We start from the raw sequence: 18,445 nt of genomic DNA, 5'->3' as shown, positions 1-18,445 counted from the left end.
GTCAGCGTTCTGCCTGTTCTCTAGTGTGTGATTTAGGGCAGTTAGGGGAAAAGAAGAGTCAGAAATACAATAACATTTTACAAACAATAAATTTATTTCCAAATCCTGAATTATAACCAAATTATAATTCCCTCTAGGTCTATTGTGCTGTTTTACACAAGAATTTTAAAAAACATAGTCACAGCCGTGTCATTTATACACCAAGTGTCCCGGGGACAGTTTATTTGAATACGGTGGGTCCGGCCACCTCTCGTGGTCCTGGCAGCTGCTCTGCGGCCCCGCGCCTGCACCAAGAAACTCCCACCTCCTCCATGGCAGAGCCTGGCCTCAACAGGTGCCCCCAAGGCCATGATGTACACAAATGAAAGCACACAGGTGAAAGGGTTTTGTCGGCAGGCCTGGGCGCTGCAGCCACAGGGCTCAGGACTCAACACCTGGCCCCCCTCCTCTCCAGGGACAGCCTCAGCTCAGAGCCCAAAGCGGGCTGGTGTGCGGCGAGGGGTCATGGGTTCCCCTTGCTCTTTCCGACCTGGGGTGTAGATCTTTGTAGACCTGGAGACACAGAAGAGGGGTTAGGAATCGCACTGCTGTTCACTCCGGCCAGGACACACAGAAGGATGAGGAGCCTGAGGTCTTGCTGTTTCTGTGTGCGAGCAGGCTTTGGGGCTGCAGGGTTTCTCCCCTAGCACACTTCCACTCCCCTTGCCTTCCCTATTTGTGATCGGGAGCAGAATGAGATAGCACCTCTTTCTGATATCCACTGAGGCAGGTTATGAGATTTTTTTAACAATTCCATTCATATCCCCTAGGTGAGCTATGGAGGTCGTCTTCCCTCCACCTCACCAGACCGCCACTCCAGCTGTGGCTGGGCTTTGTCTCCAGTTCCTGGAGGTATCTCTAGACCCTTGGAATTTCCCAAAGGACTGGAGTGTCTCTGTTATTCACGGTGGGCCCCTCGGACCACATCTGATAGTTTATGCAAATGAGATGACTCAGGATGGTGGCTACCCTGCCAGAAAAACCCACCTGTGATTAGAGGGCTGTGCTCTGAGCCTCGTGCTATTATTAGCCCAGCCTCTGGGGAGGGAAAAGGGGCTGGAGACTAAGTCAACACATGGGTCCTGCCCAATAAAACTCTGGGCACCAAAGCTCGGGTAAGCTTCCCTGGTGACAATACTCTGTGTAATGTGCCAGGAGGGTAACATGACCCCAAGGACAATGGAAGACTTCACATCTAAGACACTCTCAGACCTCACTTTATACATCTCTCCCTTTGGCTGGTTCTGTGACCTTTTGCTATAATAAAACTGTACTATGTATAGTACTTCCCTGAGTTCTGCGAGGTGTTCTAGCAAATTATCAAACCTGAGGGAGTCCATGGGGATCCCCAAATTTGTAACAAGTTGGTGAGAAATGAGGGTGACCCTGGGTACCCCCCAACTTGCAGGTGGTGACTGAGGTGAGGGCAGTCTTGCAGGGACTGTGCCCTTCACCTGTGCGGTCTAACTCCAGGCACCAGGGCAGACGCAGGTGCCCAAGGCTCTCCCCGCCTTGCCTCTCTACTGTGGTTTCCAAGCCCTAGCCTGTTGGTAAAGCTGTGAGACCTACTCTGCCGCTCCAGCCCACCTTGGGCCCCATCACAACATAACGAACAACGACCAGGAGTTGCAGCTGTATCACCACCCCTTGAAAGTATGTCCGAAACCCCTCCCGTCTCCACGTGACCACAGTCAACTTGTCACCAATTCACCTCTGCACATTTAACTTCTCTTATATCGCGACCCTGCCTCAGGGCCTGGTCAGTCCAGCTGGTGGGCTCCATCAGGACCAGGGTCCCGAGACCACAGCTCACCTGACACTACCCAGGGGGCTGCGCTTTTCCTGCTCCTGCCGCCGGGCCCGCAGCTGCTCCTCGGCCAGTGCCATCTCCTCCTCCATGGCAGAGGCTTCCTCTTTGGCCCGTCGGCGGTTCTCCTAGAGAAGGGAGAGGTCCTGGGGTCACTGGGGATTGGCGGGTGAGGAGGCCCGGCCTGCACCCATCTCCCTGCTGCAAGCCAGGTGCTGGGTAGACCTTGCCAGCTCCCTGCCCCAGCACTGAGGCCTGCTTTTCTCACTGATCCAAGACAGACATTGGATGATTGAGTCCTCACCCTGTCATGCCTCAGCCCTCCACTCCATTTGCTAAGTGCTTACGTGCTCTAACCAAGTTCATAACCATGCCAGGAAGTACAGGAAATAGAGAAGACATGACATCTGGCTGGAGAGGACAGACATAGGAAGATGTGTGCAGGCCCGGTGCGGGGCGAACTATGCTGAGAAGGGGGGAAGTTAAGGTCCACAACATTCTGCAGCCCTAACTCCAGGTGGTAGCCACCAATGGACACCAAGACTGTCAGGAGACCGAGAAGTAGGTAGAGAATTTATAATGGAGGGATCAGGTGGAATCACTGAGCAATCTTAGTGTCTTCAAAAGTGGCACCACCAGACCTTATGTGCCTCCTGACTGGATCTAAAAGGAGGTTCACAGCACCACACGCATTTGTGCATCCTTACCCAAAACAGCTGAATCTGAATCTAACCAAGGCTTTAGATTAATGACTAGCTTACAGAAAGTACATGGGATAGAGGCAAAAGTTAAACACCTTGAGGAAGCAATCAGCTCAAAACAGAACGTGGAACATTCTACAGAATGACCAACAGATGACCAACCTGTTTTCTCCAATAAGTCAATGCCATAAAAAATGAGTGGGGGCAGAGCTTGTTCCAGAATAAAAGACTTAATATATATAATGACAAATTTCAACGCCTGGCTCCGAATTCAAGCAAATCAATTATAAAAAATTATCTTTGGAATAAAAAAGGAAATATGAACAAGAACTGGAGACTTTAGCAACATTAAGGATTAATTCTGTTGAGTAAGATTTGCATGGAGGTTATGTTTTAATTTTTGAAAGTCCTTTTAGAGACACATATTCAAGTATTTATGGGTGAAAAAACACAATGTCTGAGGTATGCTTTAAAATATTCCAGGAAAACACTCAATATGTATGGAGCCGAGTGGGAATAAGAGAAACAAGGTTGGGCAGAATGTTGATAATTATGGAAGCTAAGTGAGGAACTCGTGGCTCATTATACTGTTTTTGTCCACTTTTGTGAGTATTTGGACTTTTCAATAGTAAGTTTTTTTTTTTTAAGGCTCAGCAGACCGAGCAAATGGAGTGGGTGGGGGGAGATCAGACAGACTAACCGGCCTGGATCACAACTCTTATGTTTGACAGAGAAGTGAAGGGAAGCCAGATGATGATGTGTCTTTAACACCAGGCTGAGGGGAAAGCGGATCCCAGAGACAAACAGATCCTCCATAGAGAAGCACGGGGTCCTTACCTGCCGAGACTTTCCTGCCTGTTTCACGCTGTAGAACATGGGGCCCAGCTCTGCCAGCCACTCTCCGTCCACGGCAGTCACACACTGCATGTACTCCTGCAGGCAGAAGGGCCGCAGAGCGGTGGTCACAGGAGGACCAATGCTTTGAGCTGTCCCTCCCAGAGCGGTTCCACAGTTAGGAGCTATACGGGAAGGGGCCTACCCCTCACCCTGTGAGGCTGAAAAAGGCAAGGAACAGCCGCAGACACTGGGATTCTAATCCCTTCTCCCATCCAAATTCCTCCATGCTTGAGAAAAAGGCCCCTGTTGTCCAACAGAAAAGGCCCAGCCCCTCAGAAAACCCTTCTAACAACGCCAAAAGGGCTTGCTTGTCCCAGGCAGCAAGTAGGAAACAATCCTGCTGGCACAGCCGAGGCCACTGGAATCTAGAGGTTAACTGTGTATCTATACAAAGTTCCCCAAACCCCCAACTGAAAACCAACCTCAATTTCCCTCCAAGCAACATGTGGCCTTAAGCCTCCCAAGCTCAAAACCCATCCCAGAAGGCGGCAAAGGGTTATGACAAAGGCCTGGCCCAGCCAAGTGGGCCTACAGTCATGCAAGCTACCTTGGAAAAGACTCACCTTGGTGGTCATGACCAACTCGTGATACACAATGTAGTCTGGGGTGTAGCCCATTCCAAAGAGGGAGCTGGTGGGGTGCAGGTGGCAGGGCATGCCGGTCCGGATATTCACATACTCCCCGATTCCCTGGGGAAGAGATGCAACAGGTGGCCACACAGCAAAGCACGGCACATCTGGGCAGCTACCCAGTCCCATGCTGCCTTGACACAGGCTTTGGGGGGAAGCCCGGATCTGCAGGACTGTACAATGAGAAAGGAGACCTCTGCCCTCGAAAGAAGTATCAGGCCCAGAGGGGCCACAGCTCCACTGGGCTCACCTTGAGCTTGGCTGCCTGGTGGAAATAGGCAGCACAGATACACTTCCTGACAATGTCCCAGTCGGTGCCACACGAGGCCAGGCTCATCCGCTGCTGCACCATGATGTCCTTGAGCTGAGCCCGCACCTCCCGGACCTAGAGCAGGACACAGGGAGACAAGGATGGCGCCCTCCTTCCCCGCATCCCACCCCTCCTCCCAACGTGCTGCTTCTCTCGGCCACTGCCCCCACCTTCCGCATGGCCTTGGCATGGATGAAATGATCGTTACACCAGATGGTAGAGTAATTGTTGTTCTTCCACTGCAGGTAGACATTCAGGTAGGTCAGGTGGTCGCTCTCAGGGACTGCGAACTTCTCCCGGATTTGATCGCTCTCCTCCTCTCGGCCCTAGGAAGGAAAAAGGGAAGTCCAGGTCCAATGAGAAGAGCTATCTCACACTATCATCTACCCCCACCACAGCTAAAAACACATCAACGTAGTGCCCTGACAATACAGGAAAAATAAATTAGTTTACAACAAAATATTTATTCTAAAATGTGAGGGCTCAGGCACAGCCATCCTAGAAAAAACTGCAAAACACTCCCTGAGAACCATGGCTCTAGCCCATCCCTTCCCCTACCCCCAACCTGCTTAACATAAAACAGCAAAACCACTCTTTGGAAACTGATTCCTGCCCTTCCCTCCACTCCGTCTTAACAACACAGAGAGAAACTACTCCCCTCTCTCAACCTTCCTTGAGCCCATAACCTCCCGAGATCCCTGGGAGGAGAGGAGCCGGACAGCATCTCCCACCTTGGGCCTGTAGAAGATGGCTGGGACCGACAGCATGGAGACGATGAGCAGGATCTCGGAGCTGCAGCCCATGTCACAGGACACAATGAGCATCTTGGACAGGGCCGGGTCCAGCGGGAACTCCACCATCAGCCGCCCGGTCGAGGTCAGACCACCTGGGAGAGAGGAGCAAATCCGCACGGTCAGTGGACACAGTGCCTGGAGCACCCAGGCGCCAGAGCCCACGGGGCCCTGCCCGGCTCCCGGGGCCACGGCACCTGTGTTGTCCAGGGCCCCGAGGATCCAGAGCTGATACATGGAGTTGAGCATGTTGTCCTCCGGGGGCGGGTCCATGAAGTGGAACTGCAGCAGGTCCTGCACCCCCAGGGACTTGAGCAGCAGCACCACGTTGGCCAGGTTGGTCCGCTGGATCTCGGGCACCGTGGTGGTCAGGAGCTCGTTCTTGTAGGCGCTCTGGGTGTAGAGCCTGCGGGGGAGAAGACGCAGTCCTGCTGCACTTCCCACCGTGCTGCCCGGCTGAGCCCCTCAAATATGCCCGGCTGTCTACACAGGGACCAACACTGGGCTTGTGCACCCAGAAGAGCCAGTGCAGATGAAAGCCACGGGTAAGGAGGAGAAGTCCTCATTTCTTCCCCCCACCTCCCCCTTTCCCTTACAATCACAAATCTCCACCTACTCAAAACTCAGTCCTGCCAATTCACCATTCTGCTGGAGTCTCCTATGTACTTGTTTCATTTCTGGAACCAATGAGCCTGGGACTAGAATTATGGCTGGGATTTTTTTTCTTTATATTTTTCTAGATTTTCTGAATTTCTATAGTTAATACATTATTTTTAAAAATCGGAACAAAAAAGAGAGAGAGAGTAATTGGAGGAGGAAAAAAAGAACCAGTGCTGGAATTTGTTCGCGTTTATCTTCCGGGAGGGGGCACGCTGTAATCGCTGGTCATCTGCTGCAGGCACCTTCCACACAGGTCCTCCTAAAACCCAAGGCTGCTCAGACTTCAGGGCTGCCTGCGAAGGCAGCTTCCTCCACTCAGCAGCACGTGACGAGAGAAGCAACAAGCGGCAGCCCCACCACTGGTTCCCAGCCTCAGGGGTCACCTCTCTGCAGGGTCACGGTCCAAGCCTTCCCACCCCAGCCGGGGCTCCACCCCAGAGAGCAGGCTAGCGCAGGGCTCCTACCTGAAACACTGACCTGGGCCCGTCCTGCCGGCTCGCCCCGACCTCTGGTTGGCATTGGCCTGGCTGATGGGGTAGATCTGCAGGGCGTCCATGCCAATCCGGGGGTTGAAGACCTAGGAGGGCACAGCAAAGACCTGACTAAGGGCAGAGTGAGGGGGAAAGGGAGGCAGCCTTGAGACAAAGACAGACCCTGGGTGCTACACGTTACAGAAGGAAGTGTCTTAGCGATGTAAGCAGCCATCTTTCGGAACCAGGAACCTCAAGAAATTTCCCCTGAACACCAGCTCCGCGATCTCTATCGAGTTATGTAAACTGTCTACCTCGAGTTATCACAAGGATGGAATGAATCAAGCACACGGCAAAACCAGCACTCAATAAACACCACCACCACTTCCATGAGCAATCGTCATGTGAGGGCCAAGGACCCAGGGCCTGCCTTCCCACCCCCTTGGCTGAGTTAGCTTTGGGTGAAGGCCCAGGGCCCCGGTGCCTGTGTCTCCTCTTACCTTTAATTTACAATAACCAGAATCGATAACAAACATGATGCCATCGACAGTCAGAGAGGTCTCAGCAATGTTGGTGGCGACAATACACTTCCGAACGCCATCCGGAGCCTGGAGCCGGACAGGACACTCATGGAGCGAAGGCTGTAGGCCTTCAGGTAGGAAAAACCCCACAAGGAGAAAAGTACACCCCACCCATGCCAGAAAACTAACACCCTCCCTCTTGCCCTCCTCTGGGGGAGTCTGGGGGAATCCCAAGGTGGGGACCCATCTCACCTTCTGGAAGATTTTGGCCTGGAGGTCAGAAGGCAGCTGGGAATAGATGGGCAACACAGCCAAGGCGGGCGCGTTCTCCAGTTCTTCCAGATGCTCCACGATCTGGTCTGAGGTCACCTGAGGGCACAGACAGGAGCTGTGAGACACCAGATGCCCCAGTTCTCACACGAAGGACACACCCGTTCACCCCAGTCATGACCGAGGCACGCACCTCGATGTCCTCTTGGCCAGGCATGAAGATAAGGATGTCCCCGGGGGCCCCCGACAGATGCACCTGCAGAGACTGCTTCACTGCGGCCTCCACATAATCCTCCTGGGGGGTCTGCAAACCAGTGAGGGACACCGTCAGAAGGAATGCAGGCCAAGCCCCCACTGGGAACCGGCGACCCAGTTCCTGGTCAGGGGCTAGAGCCGATGAACTCTCAGGGCTGCCGCACCTGCAGACGGGCCTGATGGCCCTCCCTGAGCCCTGCACGTCCACTCCAAAGAAACAATCAAGCGAAACCTCCCCAGAGCACAGTCCTTCGCCTTCAAGCCCTATAGCTGCAGGCTCGCAGGGTCCCCACAAAACCTCTTCCGATTTAGCATGCCATTCCACATCCCCCAACCAGTTCCTCATCAAAGGTCAGGTCAGTTCCGAAACAGGGCCTCAGTACCTTGCTGAAGAGGATGTCAACAGGGAACGTACGACCAGGGATGTGGAAGATGGGGACATTCCCAAAAAAGGAAGCAAATTTCTCTGCATCCATGGTGGCCGACGTGACAATGAGCTTCAGGTCTGAGCGCCGAGCCACCACCTAAGAGAAGAAGTCAGTCAGAGGCTTCCCCACAGTTTTGGGACCCTTGGCTTCTGCCCTCCAGTCTCATCAGCATAACTACCAAATGAAACAGAAGTCAAAGCTGACGGATGGCTCATTAGATTCATAACAATCCTGAACTGAATCGGTGGAGCCACAGCCGGGAAAACCATGAGGCACTCAGCTGAGCAAGAACAGAGTAAACCACCACCAGGTCTGAACCCCGCAGCCAAGGGCCTCCGGGGCAACTCAGCCTGTCAAAGACCCCCTCAGCTTCCCCAGGCTAGACCCCAGCCCGCCTGGAGTGCCTCGTCACTAACTCCTGGCAGGGCGGCGCTCCAAGCCCCACAGGCACAGAAGCTGGACCCGCAGCCCTCACCTCCCGGAGCAGCCCAAAGAGCACGTCGGTGTTGAGGGAGCGCTCGTGGGCCTCGTCCATGATGATGGCGCTGTAGTGATCCAGGTCCGCTTCCCGCAGGGACTCTCGCAGCAGGATTCCATCGGTCATGTACTTGATCAAGGTGCTTTCTGAAGTGCAGTCTTCAAAACGGATGGCATAACCCACCTGGAGGCCAGAGAGACCGCTCAGAAGCTCTGGGCGCCCACTCGCCACTGCACACCCTGAGCTGGGTCCAGGCCTCAGCAGATCAGCCCAAATGACAGAAGCTACCGGGCAAGAACTACACAGCTCAGCCCTTGCGCCCACTCACCTCCTCACCAAGGCTGCCCCCCATCTCTTCACTGACTCTCTTGGCCACCGACATGGCAGCCACACGGCGGGGCTGGGTGCACCCGATCATCCCATAGTCCGTGTAACCGTCTTCGTGCAGGTACTGGGTCAGCTGAGTGGTCTTACCACTCCCTGTCTCCCCAACCACGATCACGATGCTATTATCTCTGCAAGGAAGAGAAGATAACGGGTGAATCAGCCCGAGTGGAAGGCCACCTCCTACCCCCACCTGTAGCTATCCAAGGAGCGTGCCTGCGCAGGGAGGAGGATTTCCCTGGGAAAACTGTCTCATACTGAAACACCCTCTAAGAAGTCTGGAAGACAGTACAGTTTAAACAAATGCACTAAAACAAAACGATGCCATCTTGCTTACTTCATGCAGGGTAGCCCAGGGCACCCAGGTTAGGGGAAAAAATCCTTTCCATTCTCCATCAGATGTCATACCCAAAAGAAAAAGAGCTACAGAGTACACACAGGAGAAAATGGGACACCTGATTCAGTAGTGGAAGCCCGACCCGGGGTGGACGCAGTTACCTGATAATCGTCAGCAGCTCCTGCTGCACAGCAAAGATGGGCAGGTACTGCCTCTGCTCCAGAATAGACTTCTTCTTTGCGAATTCACTGCTGGCTTCGCTCTTTTTCTTCATGTGGTCTGCAAACTTCTGCTCTGCCCTGAGAACACACAGCAGCCTTAGCGCCCTGCACAGTTTCCCACATCTGCCTTCCTGACTGGGTTACTGCCCTGCTTCCTACACCCAAAAGTGAGCACTGCTTCAAATGTGCAGTAAATCTTTGAGACGCTAGAGCTGCCAGGTGCTGCTCATCTCCTCTGTCCTAAGGGACCAGACGGCTGTCTGAGAATCCATCATCCAAAACCTACTCAACGCCCCCAGGACAGACAGCTGCAGGGGGCTCAGAGGAGCTACAGATTAGCAAGTGGCAAATCCTCTGCCCTGAAAGAGTTCAGCCAGAAGAGGAGCTGAAATCCACAGGTCATTACCTTATATGGAACAACCTTGGGCAATTTCAGCACCACACTTAACAGGCTGAAAGGAGGAGTTGACCAAGGTCAGACTCCCTCCCACCTCTTGGTGGGACAGCAGAGTCCATAAGGCTTTATTTTTAAAGAACTGTGAGAACAGTCCCACTTGATGTTTACCTACAGCTTCCACTGAAAGCGCTCAAGTATCCGGACACACGTATATCCCCAGGCTGCAGAGCAAAAAGGTACCAGTCCTACCTTACCTACATTAGTCTACAGTCTCCACCCATCCCTTCCCCAAGAGACTTTTCCTCCATCAGGTTGAGCCCACGCTCTGTCAAGCTTCCTGTTTCTAACATCCCAGTCACTCCCGCTCAGCTAACAATTAACACCTACGGGATTAAATTAACTAGAAACTAACAAGGGCTGATCAATAGCACCAACTTCTCACAGGGTTACAGAGAATTATTAACTCAGATGACAGTTTTGTAGGATTTCAGAGTGTTCAGTGAGATTCAGAAGGGACATCTGAGTTCAGCCACCTACACAATGAGGAAAGCCCAACAAGCAGTTATCCAACATCTGCTTAAATACCTCTATGAATGGGGAAGTCACTACCTGAGAAGACAACCCTTTCTATTTTCAAATCTCTGTTAAAAATAGTTCTTCCTTAGATTGAACTAAAATCTAAGGGTGCAAAGCACACTTTCCCACACTGAGCATCTGAAAGGCGCTCTAGCAGAGCGGCTGAGAGTGTGGGCTCCGAGACTAGACTGTCTGGGTGTGATCCTCACCCCACCGTTTACCAGCTGGACCACCTCAGACAAGCTACTTAACCTCCCTGGGCCTCCTCCTCCTCACATGAAAAACGGGGAAGATTACACCTGTCCCGTGGGACTGTCGTGAGAATCCAATGACTGAGTATCTGTGAGTTCTGTGGTGCTGCCGGGCACAGAAGAAGCTCCTGCAGTATCAGGGGCGGCAGTAGGAATGTTATCTCAGAAAAGTTGAAAAGACCAGGAGGAAGGGACCAGAGACTCCAAATGACATCGTTTTCCTATTCGCGAGTGCCGAATCCTATCGGCCCCCTTGAGGCCCCAACTGCAGAGACCCCCGCTGCTGGCGAGACTCCTACCTGTAGTCCACTTTACCGTCCTCTGTCAGAGCTTTATCCGGCTCTTCCTCTTTTTTGACGCCCATTATATCTCCCAGTTTGGTTCCAGCCAGTTCCCAGTGTTTGTGTTGAGCCTGAAAAAGACACAAAAAGTCAATCTGCTCCATCCCGTGACACAACTGTGGTCCATGGAAAATCAATCCTGTCTGACAACAGGCTTCATCTAGCAGGCAGGAAATTCCCACAAGGCAGCAGTGGCACCGAGCCGTGCCTCCCAACCTTATGCCTGAAGCTCCTGAGACACCAGGCCCCGGATTATCTTAACTGAGGCCCTGGAGGAGGAATGCAATACCCTCCCACAAGGGCTGTTTCTTGCTCTGTGAGTTTCCTCTAACTGCCAATAGGAACCCTACCTGTGAGGTGGAACGTGATCTTTAAAAAGAAAAAAAAAGAAAAAAAATACAAAAAAATATGTAGATACTCTCTGGCCCTAGAAGACAAGAAACCAACCTTTTTGCGTTCCTTTTGCTCCCTGTGCTTCCGCACTGTTTGACTGCCTTTTCTAGCGATAATGGCCAGGTCAGAAGTGGCGTCCTTGACTGGAATCACAGGCTCTGGCTGCAAGAGGTTGAGGAAAAAGAGAAATTCTGCGCTGACCATTAAACTCAACACGAGGGCTTCCCTGGTGGCGCAGTGGTTAAGAATCCGCCTGCCAATATAGGGGACACAGGTTCGAGCCCTGGGAGATCCCACATGCCACGAAGCAACTAAGCCCAGGTGCTGCAACTACTGAGCCTGCGTTCTAGAGCCCGTGAGCCACAACTACTGAGCCCGAGTGCCACAACTACTGAAGCCCATGTGCCTAGAGCCCGTGCTAGGCAACAAAAGAAGCCACCACAATGAGAGGTCCGCGCACCGCAACGAAGTTCGCCGCAACCAGAGAAAAGCCCGCGCACAGCAACGAAGACCCAACACAGCCAAAAATAAAACAAATAAAATAAAAATAAATAAACTAAAAAAAAAAAAAAAACTCAACACGAAGGTCCACTTCGTACTGGCCCTAGTAAACGAACGGTTGCTACCCTACCCCTATCATGATGGGGCTTTTTTCCTCTCCTTTCCTTTCCCTTTCTTTCTTTTTCCATTTCAGGCTTCTCTGAGTGGTCTTCTCTCTGACAACAGAGGACCCTCACCTGCTTGGTGAAGACGATGCGCCCGTCCAGAAAGGGAGGCACCAGGTTATGCACCATCAGATGGACCTTGGCTGCACTGTCCTCTTCAAAGTCGTCGTCCACCTCCAGCCGATGCACCACCCCGCTGGTGAGCATGCGGTTGGTCTCCCAGCGTTCGTTATCCTGTGAGGACACAACGGGAGGCCACGTTAAAGCTGCAACTGCAAGGCCATCCTGAAAGGTCCCAGGCGAGGCCACGCAGAGGGTCCTGACAGAAGGGCCATAGGGGCTGCAGAGATGTCACGGGCCTCTCTACCCTGCAACTCCTTAGACAGAAGAATCGCTGATCCCAAATCACCTGCAGTACTCTTCCCAGAAGCAACCCGTTGTATCTAAGGCAGAACCTTTGTATGGACACACAAACAGTGACTGTCTCTGGCCCCGCTCAGAGACACAAAGGACACACCACAGAGCCGGGGCCTGACCTCCCAGTACCCATCAACAGCACCCCTCCAGAACTACTGCAGAAGACGGAAGTCATGATTTGGGTTGGGTTTTTCTTAAGTTACTGAGAAGTTCCCTGCCCACCCTCTGCCTCCGGAGGAATCACTAAGTCTGTGACTTCAGCAGCGGGAGACGAGCTGGGCCGCTGGCAGGCGCGTGTGACCTGCCGCTTCTCCAGCTGAATCTGCCCCACCTGCTGCGGGCAGCCTCACCTCATTGATCTGCCTCCGCTGGGCCGAAATGCGCTTCTGCTTCTGTTTGTGCAGATGCTGCTCCCGCCTCCTCACGTAGTCCTCGGAGGAGTAGGCCAGCGGGTTGTGGAACTCATCATATCCCTCATCCATCATGTACCAATCCCGGTCAGCTTGCTGTGGCACAAGAGACAAAGCAGTAAGAACAAGGCGCAGATCCAGTTTCTGCGCACGACGTGGCCAGAAGGGCAGGAGGTGCTTGGTAAGAAGTCACTGGTGCGGCATAGCAGCCCTCGTGAGAGGCACAAGAGAGGCTGTAAGACGGGCCACCTAGAGGAGAAGCCCAGTGTACAGCGCAGCCCACCATGACGGCACTTCTTACATTTACCACACGGTGGCACCAGCACACAGTCGAAAAAGTTAAGTCTGACCTGCATTTGGTGAGAAGTTTCACCACAGAGCCTTTGCCTGGAAAGAGATTCCACGGCTTCGAGACTGAACGTGGCTCAACGTCCGGTTCCACTACAGTGTAACCCATGACCCTTGTGCTCGGACTCCCCCGGTCACCCACTCACCGACAAAGGTGACCCACCACCCCTCATTCAGTCTCTCGAAGATGTAGTTTTTACCCTCTGGTCGTCCTCCCATTGCTGCCGTTCCTCTTCTGTGTCAAATGAAATTCCTTCTTCGCCATCCTCACGTCTCCCTGCGGGAGAACACGTAGCAGGTCAGTCTGCACGGTCCCAGCTCATCCCCAGTGGCCTCACACAGACCTGCCAAGCAGCACAGCCCCAGCCCGGCTTTGTCCAGCCCCACCAGGACGAGCGACCCTGCGTCCTGCTTCCCACTTCCACCCTGCCTTACCTCGGCCCCTGGACAGACGTGGGGTGGACCCCAGATGTCTTCTGTCATCGGCCCACTCGTTGTATTTGTAGGACGGGGTTGGCAGAGGCGTGTCGTCTGCGTACCTGCTCCTCACAGACCTGGGAAACGGCACAACCAGCCTCACTAAAGAGTCACTAAGCTGAGACGTGTTCCCCAGCCACCATCTGCCCTCCCAGCCCCAGTCACGCCCAGCCTGTGCCGCCCACCCAGAACGTCACCTGTCCCTATCTCGACTGGACAGCCGATGACTCCGCTCAGAATCCCGATAGGAAGGTGTTGGGGAGGGCGATTCCCACTGTGAGCGCTTTGAGGAGCCATAGCCACTGTCCTCTTCATCCCAGGTAGACCTTGAAGGGGTGGCTGCATCTGGGCCACAAAAGACACACCCACAGGAAACGTCTAAGACACGGCTATAGAGCCATTAGATGAAAGTCAGTTCACCAGATTTCTTTCTTTTACTATTTATAAACTTTGCACCTATTTGCAACGGATAAGATGGTTTTGACAGCTTTTAAAGATATCTGAATTTTAATGGTCCAGTTTTCATCTGTGCTCGTAACAACACTTTAAGGAATATCCAATTTATCTCTGCAAGCATATCCCTCTTGAATGTACATATTTCTTTGTAATAAAACCTTTTTCTGCCCCTACCCCACCCACCCCCAGCTCCCTATTCTTTCCTACCATTTGGAAAACTGGCCGCTCAGCAAACTGGCAAATCATGTTAAGGGAGCATATCTGTCTCCACAGAGAAGTCCACGGCCTTCCCAACTGAATCAACTGACTCAGAACCAAGTATTCCCAGAATTTCATGGTGGAATCAGGAATTCCAACCCAGTTCCACTGAGGATGAGAGTCACTCACCCTGCCTCTCATACACTTGGCTCTCACAAACCACCACAAGCAACAGCTCAGACTACCTTTAGGCCGGTGTCGGGGGCTCTCAGGTTCGTTTCTTCTGCCGCTGCGCTCTGACCCTCCATCTCGCTCCGATCTGCTGCTGTGCCTGTTTCTATCCCGCTCATCTGTGAGGAGTCACCGGCAGAGCTTAGAAAACAGGTGTCCCATCCTAACTTCCACCCGTCTTCACCCTAGAGAAAGGACAAGCCTCCCCACTCACTCACAGGTGCAACCTCACTGCTCTAATGCGATCCTTGGGCTCCTGAAACTCACATATCCCCATTCTTTCAAGGGCAAAAATTAGTTACTGGCTAGAAAGTTTCAAACTCACAGTAACAGTTATTTTCCTGCAAGAATTCAAAAAAGAATAGTTACAAGCCTGTAATGAATAGTTATTTAATAGTTACAAGCCTACAAGCTACAGAACTGAGACAACACTGAGGAAAGCCAGCATTGGATTTTACGTCTAGCTTTGCTCCACAGCACCGTCCTTTTTCTCTCGCCAACACTAGTGTCAACTGGCTTCTCAAACATACTACCCATTTTCACCTTCATCACCAATTTTCAGGATAAAATGAGGACCACACACTCAAGCAAAGCAGCTATGTTGCATGTAACAGCTCTTTTCTCAAACTGCCTGCTAATCCCAATACCAACAGGGTCAAAACCAACCAGGCTGACATGAAAATGGAGTTCCCTAATTAACAGGTGTTATAAAAACCCCCCCAACAGGAAAAAGGCCGACATGTTAACTGAGGTGCTTAGCAGGCACTAGGAACTCTGCTGGGCAGTTTACCTCTGTCTCTCTTGCGGTCACAGTCTCGATCCCTCGACCTCTCCTTCTTTCGATCCTTTTCTTCTTTGGACGAGGCGTAGACACCATGTTCCCGCCACTCCCGCTCTCTCTGCCGACTGCGTTCCCAGAACTCTTCACTCACACCACCAGGATGGGATGGAGTCTCTACCCGAGCAGGTCGATAATGTCTGAAACAGGGAGGGCAGCTGGTAAAGGGCTCGTCCATGGAAGAAAAACCTGCCCCAAACCTTTGGCCAGGCCAAACATGCGACCTGGCCTCTTCCACTTTATCTCCCTGGTACGGCAGGTTTGCATATGGCAACAACCATAAGCGCTTCTAACCTCCATCATCCACTCTTTAGGTGCCTTTGAATGTTCCCCCAAATCTGAAGAAAATACCAATTCCTATCTAGCCTCAATGTTATAGAATCATAGTAAAATTATAAAGTCCTAAATGTCCAACAAGAAAACTGAGAGATAAACATGAGATGCTATTTTCTGGCCTCCATTTTTGTTCCCTTTGGGGCAATCCACCCAAAGGCTCTTACCTGTCTTTTCGGCTACTGCGGCCAGCCTGGTCACCGCCCTCCTCCTCAGCGTCCCTCTGGTCATCCTTGCTCTCTTCCCAGTCCTTATAGGAAGAGACTCTGGACTTCTTCTTGTCCTCCCCGTCATCCTTCTCCTCTCTCTCCCTCCTTTTCAGGGAAGCCAACAAGTCTAGTCCCAGCAATGAAGGGCGGGGAGCAGGGGCCTTGAAGACATGCTGCTCACTAGATGCACTTTTGGTCTTGAAAATAAGACCGCCAACCTGGGAGTCCACCTCAGTGCCTTCCAATCGATGGATCGAGGCATCCTCGCTGGTGTCCTCCATGGCAGGCTCTGGGATTTCTCTGGAAGGAAAACAAACCATTTGATATCAGACATAAGAAGAGAAAAGGCTTGGCTCTGCTACATCCCAGAATAACTGTAGGTATATGGATCTCTGGGGGGTTGACCTCCCCCTCAAGATCAGAATTCCTTTAGTTACCTTTTACCAAGACCTGTCCATCAAGTCATCGACAATCACAAAAGATCTTCCTACTTCTACCCCAACACACGTCAGAAACAGATACACACACACACACACACACACACACACACACACACACACACACACACCAGGATCCAAGAGGGTATCATCCAGGCAAGAACAGACCTCACTAAGGGACACTTACTAGAGCATTATGGCATCTATAAAGGGAGTTTAGGGAAAACACCACTAGATTTTAAATCAGAAACCTCAATCAGAACCCAGGCTCTTGACATTTTCTACCTGTATGATTGTAAGCAATAACTTAATCTTTGGTTAGGCATAATTTCTACATCTGCAAAGTGGAAGTACTTTTTACTCTATCTAATCCATGGGGTTATTGTGAGAATCAAACAAGAAAGTGTATGTGAAAGCACTCTGTAACCATAAAGAGTTACATAAATGTCATCGTTACATTATTTCACTTGCTGTGCTCCAAGGTATTGATTTGGGTCCCTCACCATTTTTTTACCCAAGTTCTTCCTCCTCTCCCTTCCTTTAAACTACAGATACAGCAGAGTTGTTGACGTATAAGACTACCATCCATGTGACCCATACTTTAATGGATTGTGTTTTGTAGAAGAGACTTACCTCACAGCAGTTGAAATCTGTTTAATAACAATTCAAGTTCACCAAAAAAAAAAAAATTGATGAGAATCACCAGGCTAGGAAATGATATTTCTGAAAAGTAGGTAACTGTAGGATTTTCTGGCACTCAACTTATAACAAATTCCTCTTTACCTTCCACTATACACAATCTACTTATAAACATATCCCATTCTGAGTGCTTGAATAATTTCCCTCATTCCAACAAGCCAGTAAAGCAAAGAACTGTCAAGGGATAGGGTACTACCAGAATCCAGAATGTTTCACCCAGCTCTAATTAACATATACAGCTCTACAGAAGAATAGTGCTAAACAGACTGAACATATAGTATGAACAACAGTTGCATTTTGAAAAATGCCATCAGGCAGAAGAGAAAAGGGAAAGCTACCTATTGGTGACATCTGTATTCATGTGAGGAAATCTAAACAGGAAGGTAGGATTTACATGCTCTGCTCAGTAGTCTGAACTAGAAAATATACTTCTAGAATGTCATTTTATGCAGGAGAGAGAACCTTGTCTGTCTTGTTGACTGCTTTGCCCAGTGCCTAGCAAAATAAACGTTTGAGGAATAAATGAATGAATGAGTTTAAACTGATTAAAGGAAACAGGGAGCCAGAAATTTCTAGGGACAACAAAGAAAGATGCCAGCAGCACAGGAAAAGGAGTCTGACAAAACAAACAGGACAACTAACAGCTGAGAAAAGTAAATAAGAAGCTAAGTGTTGGCTTGTGAAGAATAATTAGTGGCAAAGAAGCCACAAGAGGTACAAGAAAAATAATGAAGAAAAAACTGGATACATTCGTTCAACAATTACTGAGTGCTTTCTGTGAGCCAATCGCTGTTCTGGGCATTAGAGATAAAGAAGAGAACAAAACAGACAAAAATCCCAACCTTTTTGGAGTTGACATTCTAGTAAAAGATATCACCTGGTAGAGATACCACTGTGACAGAGAAGAGGAAGACAAAAGGAGCCCTGCTGGGCTCGGTGTCCGTCTGGGAGTGGGCTAATAGGAAGGTCTAAGGAAGTGAGCAGGGTGACCCCCCGGGCAGCATCCCTGGACCTCTTTGAGGCCACGCCAGGAAGCTGGATCTGGCCTGAGAAAGGAGAAAGGCCGGTCTTGCAGGACCTAGGCAGCATCCCTAAGGTGAGTAACGCAAGTTGGGTGACAGGAACAAGACTTTCCAAACCTGGGCCCGAACCTGAGCGAGGGGCCGATATCCGCCGCTTGGAGCCGCCACGATTGGCGAAGAAAAGGTCGGAAAGGAAGAAGGGACACTCACCTCACCAAGCCCGACTCTCGGGACCTTCTGTCCCGGATTCTGGGGCGCTGGCGCCGCCACTCCTCACTCAGACCGCCTTAGAGAACCAAAACCCGCACCTTGAAAGCGGCCATTATTGTCCCATAAGACTTTGCGCGGCCCCCTCTATCCGTCCAAAGATACCATCGAGAGCAGCCCGAAAAACGCCCGTTCCTAGTGTGGGACAGAACGCTTGCAAGGCTAGACTGTCTTTCTCTGCGGCTCTGATCAGAGACACTTCCGAGTCTCCTGGCGACCAATCACGCTTAGTCTAAGAGGCGACGCCCCGCCTCTAGTTGAGATGTGGGAAAGAGAAGTTAA

The 18,445-nt window shown here is 51.4% G+C and overlaps 1 protein-coding gene across 3 annotated transcripts; it reads right to left on the bottom strand.

Moving 5' to 3' along the window:
- Positions 1 to 75: 75 nt before the first annotated feature.
- On the bottom strand, positions 76 to 18,405 carry DHX38 (DEAH-box helicase 38). Of its 3 annotated transcripts, XM_082369782.1 has the most exons (28): positions 18,107 to 18,386; positions 15,697 to 16,038; positions 15,149 to 15,336; positions 14,373 to 14,477; positions 13,671 to 13,818; positions 13,432 to 13,550; positions 13,197 to 13,273; positions 12,589 to 12,744; positions 11,894 to 12,055; positions 11,211 to 11,318; positions 10,722 to 10,834; positions 9,139 to 9,276; positions 8,585 to 8,771; positions 8,254 to 8,439; positions 7,734 to 7,874; positions 7,289 to 7,399; positions 7,078 to 7,194; positions 6,805 to 6,912; positions 6,312 to 6,411; positions 5,791 to 5,851; positions 5,372 to 5,580; positions 5,115 to 5,269; positions 4,554 to 4,709; positions 4,324 to 4,458; positions 4,008 to 4,133; positions 3,385 to 3,480; positions 1,853 to 1,974; positions 76 to 552 (listed from the first exon to the last, which is right to left on the bottom strand). In XM_082369782.1, exons 2-28 carry the CDS (start codon positions 16,017 to 16,019, stop codon positions 468 to 470), a joined length of 3,732 nt encoding a protein of 1,243 aa, XP_082225908.1. In that variant the 5' UTR covers positions 16,020 to 16,038; positions 18,107 to 18,386; the 3' UTR covers positions 76 to 467. The 3 variants fall into 3 exon arrangements, with proteins under 3 accessions (XP_082225908.1, XP_082225910.1, XP_082225909.1); XM_082369784.1 differs by lacking the exon at positions 1,853 to 1,974 and having other exon boundaries at positions 18,107 to 18,405; XM_082369783.1 differs by lacking the exon at positions 5,791 to 5,851 and having other exon boundaries at positions 6,299 to 6,411; positions 18,107 to 18,374.
- Positions 18,406 to 18,445: the final 40 nt, after the last annotated feature.

The sequence above is a fragment of the Balaenoptera borealis genome (genome assembly GCF_965194805.1).
Source record: "Balaenoptera borealis genome assembly, chromosome: 19".
Taxonomy (NCBI): Eukaryota; Metazoa; Chordata; class Mammalia; order Artiodactyla; family Balaenopteridae; genus Balaenoptera; species Balaenoptera borealis.
This window is presented reverse-complemented; position numbering and strand designations above follow the sequence as displayed.

What these genes read in the sequence shown, in the direction of transcription:
- DHX38 (XM_082369782.1), bottom strand. Translation starts at nt 16,019, where the DNA reads ATGGAGGACACCAGCGAGGATGCCTCGATCCATCGATTGGAAGGCACT. An exon ending in CGCAGTAGCCGAAAAGACAG is followed by an intron (nt 15,337 to 15,696) that starts GTAAGAGCCTTT and finishes TCCCTGTTTCAG; the next exon opens with ACATTATCGACCTGCTCGGG. An exon ending in GGGGCAGCCTTGGTGAGGAG is followed by an intron (nt 8,440 to 8,584) that starts GTGAGTGGGCGC and finishes TCTGGCCTCCAG; the next exon opens with GTGGGTTATGCCATCCGTTT.